The 3,547-nt window shown below is 47.7% G+C and overlaps 1 protein-coding gene across 1 annotated transcript in view; it reads left to right on the top strand.

Moving 5' to 3' along the window:
* Window positions 1-3,547, top strand: part of MTHFD2 (methylenetetrahydrofolate dehydrogenase (NADP+ dependent) 2, methenyltetrahydrofolate cyclohydrolase) — a 14,818-nt gene continuing 11,271 nt past the window's right edge. Inside the window, exon 1 of the mRNA XM_003793387.2 lies at window positions 1-174. Within this exon, the coding sequence (XP_003793435.1) occupies window positions 74-174 (101 nt within the window). The 5' untranslated portion in view covers window positions 1-73. The remainder of the gene's footprint in view (window positions 175-3,547) is intronic.

Raw genomic sequence — 3,547 nt, 5'->3', positions numbered from 1 at the left:
TGCCACGCGGCTGCGGTATAACCTCGCCGCGCTCGCGCGCGTTTCCCTCCCGGCGCGGGCACCGGCAGGGGCTATGGCTGCAAGTTCCTTCATATCCGTGTTGGCTACTCGGCTATTCCGGCCCGCGCGAAGCTGTCCTCTCCGCCATCGTCCCTTCCATCTTGCGGCGGTTCGGTAAGTAGATTGGGAAGCTGATTCAGTGCAGAAACTCGAGGGAAAACCGAGGATGCGGGGCGGACCGAGTTCCCGAGGGGCGCCGAGGGATGTCCTCCCTGAGCATCTCTCCCCGGTGGTGGTAGCCGCTGAGAGGGGTGTGGCGGGCTGGGTTGGTACCAGGAACCAGCTTTTCGAGGGAGCCGGTCTCGCGCGTGCTTGGAGCGTCTAGGGGCATCTTGGGGCCAGTCTGCAGGCAAGACGGAGCCAACAGTGCGGAGCAGAGGCACAGGCGAGCCCCGGGGCGTCCCATTTACGCGGGAGCATACGAAGGTGGCCAGCCAGAAACCAGCGGCCCGTGCCAGGCTGTGATGGTGAGAGTTGTATTAGGGACAGTAGGAAGACCCTTTGGGTGAGCGCCACGAAGGGTTCAGAAAGAGAAGCCTGCATCCAGCAGTTCCTTCCTGGGACCCTAGTGGCGGAGAGGGTTGGTGCAGTCTGATGAAATCCCGGAGCCGGCTTGCTCGCTGGGTACCCGCACTGGCTCCGCCTCCAAGGGGTAGGTGTGGCTCGCGCTGTTCTTCAATCTGCCCCCTTGCTCGCCTACATAATGAATGTACTGTGGTCACCAAGGCTTTAACTGCAGCTCACCCCTGAGCCGGTCAGTGCCAGGCTGGGTAACTTGAGATGGAGAATACCCGGAGATTGCCAGGCAGTGGGGAAAGGGTAAGAGTTATTGTTTTATGAGTACGTATAGAGTTTCAGTTTTACAAGATGAAGAGTTCTGCAGGTGGATAGAAGTGATGGTTGCACATTATACGTGTGCTTAATGCCACTGAACTGTACGCTTAGAAATAGTAAGATGGACTCGACGCTTGTGGCTCAAGTGGCTAAGGCGCCAGCCACGTAGACCTGAGCTGGCAAGTTCGAATCCAGCCTGGGCCCACGAAACAACAATGACAGCTGCAACCAATAAATAACCAGGCATTGTGGCAGGCGCCTGTAGTCCCAGCTACTTGGGAGGTGAAGACAGGAGAATCGCTTGAGCCCAGGAGTTGGAGGTTGCTGTGAGCTGTGATGCCACAGCCCTCTACCCAGGGCGACAGCTTGAGGTTCTGTCTCCCCCCCTCCCGCCCCCAAATAGTTAAGATGGTAAATTTTATGTTATTTGTATTTTGCCTCAATAAAAATGAAGTAGAAAAATACCCAGAAGGAATAATGGAAAAGCTCTATTAGCATTTCTTCAGAGAGATTTTTCCTGATCTTTCTGGACCTCAAACTCCTATATTTAAACATAGGTTGAAGGGTCTTTTGGGAGGCTATGATTTCTCTCCCTAAATCTGTGTACCCTCTTTCCTGTAAATATTTAGAGCATTTGTATTGCTGGAGCCCTGTGCCTTATAATAGAAGCCCCCCCCCCCTTTTTTGAGACAGAGTCTCACTATGTCACCCTTGGTTGAGTAGTATGGTGTCCCAGCTCACAGCAATCTCAAACTCTTGGGCTTAAGCAATTCTCTTGCCTCAGCCTCCCAAGTAATTGGGGACTACAGGTGCCCGTCACAATGCCTGGCTATTTTTTATCGCAATTGTCATTCTTGTTTAGCATGCTGGGGTCGGTTTGGGCGAGTTGGAAGTCCCTTCTTTTTTCCAGCAAATGTTCACTGTGCCAGACACTGTGCTAGGCTGTGCAAAGTTAGAAATGATTAAAAACTTTTCTTTCCTGGGCGGCACCTATAGCTCAGTGAGTAGGGCACGGCCCCATATACCGAGGGTGATGGATTCAAACCCTGACCCCGGCCAAACTGCAACAAAAAAAATAGCCGGGCGTTGTGTTGGGCGCCTGTAGTCCCAGCTACTCGGGAGGCTGAGGCAAGAGAATCGCCTAAGCCCAAGAGCTGGAGGTTGCTGTGAGCTGTGACGCAGTGGCATTCTACCAAGGATGACAAAGTGAGACTCTGTCTCTAAAAACAAAAAACAAACAAACAAAAACCTCTTCTTTCCTCAGTGGAACTCACATTCCTGTTAAGGGACAAAATACACATGTAGTTTCCACTCCTGTAACAATGCCATTAGAAACATTTCTAAAGTGCTGCTTGTTGGAGCACAGAATGTGTATTATTAATGAGTTCTTGAAGGAAGATTTGGAAGGGACATTCCTTAGTCAGATGCTGACCTGCCTTTCCAACCCCATCTTTCATTACTATCTGTTGTCTCCCTCCCCTCTTCCTGAGTGCTGGCTGCATGTGCCTGGGGACAAGACCTTTTCTAGGTTTACAGGATCCAAAAGAGAATTTTAAAGATCCTCTAATTCATTGCCTGAAGAACTAGATCACTTGGCTTACACTCTCCCATACATGCTCTTTTTACCTGCCTTTCTGAATGAACAAGTAGGCTTTTTATGTCTGAGGGCAATCGATAGTATCTTTACTGCACATTTGGTATTTACAGTTTCCATGTATTGCTTGCTTACTGTTGGACGGGTTAATGTAAAACAGTTGTATCTTTTTAAATATATGAATCTGTGTGTATTCTTATTTTTAGTTAGTAAAAGGGTTTCAGGACCATAAACCTCATGATTGGAAAGAGAGTACTGTTATCTAGGAAATTATAATGTTGGGGTAAACATACTTTTTTTTTAATTAATTTTTTTATTAAATGATAGCTGTGTACATTAATACAATCATGGGGTACGGTGTGATGTTTTCATATACAATTTGAAATACTTTCATCAAACTGGTTAACATAGCTTTTATGTCATTTTCTTAGTTATTGTGTTAAGACGGTAAACGTACTTTGGAGGCAGAAGTTTGCATTTAAATTTTGTTTCTACTGTCCTCAGTTTTCTCTTCTGTATAGCAGGGTTATTATATGTGGAATAGCCCCAGGATCCTAATCATATGTACAAGTCTTAGGCCTGGCTGGGTGGCTTACACCTGTAATCCTAGCACTCTGAGAGGTTGAGGCAGGAAGATCACTTGAGCCCAGGCCTTGGAGGTTGCAGCGAGCTTTGACTTTGTGGCACCCTACCTGGGGTGACAAAGTGAGACTGTTACAAAAAACAAAGTCTTAGCAAAATACTTAGTGTTTAATAGATGTTGGTTTCATTCCCCTTTGTGCATTTCTTACTCATGACTGGTCCCATTAATTAGTAGATAACACAACTCTTCCTCAAATAACTTGATTATGAATTGTGAACTAACCCTATATTGTTTGGCCCAGTTGCTCATGCCTGTAATCCTTGCACTCTGGGAGACTGAAGTGGGTGGATTGCCTGAGCTCAGGAGTTCCGAGACAAGCCTGAGCAAAAGTGACCCAGTCTCTACTAAAAATAGAAAAAACTAACCAGGCGTGGTGGCTGGCATCTGTAGTCCCAGCTACTTGCAAGGCTGAGCAA

The sequence above is a fragment of the Otolemur garnettii genome, unplaced genomic scaffold (genome assembly GCF_000181295.1).
Source record: "Otolemur garnettii isolate 467f Iridium unplaced genomic scaffold, OtoGar3 scaffold00068, whole genome shotgun sequence".
Lineage (NCBI taxonomy): Eukaryota > Metazoa > Chordata > Mammalia > Primates > Galagidae > Otolemur > Otolemur garnettii.
The sequence above is the reverse complement of the archived record's forward strand: the minus strand, read 5'-3'. Positions and strand labels throughout refer to the sequence as shown.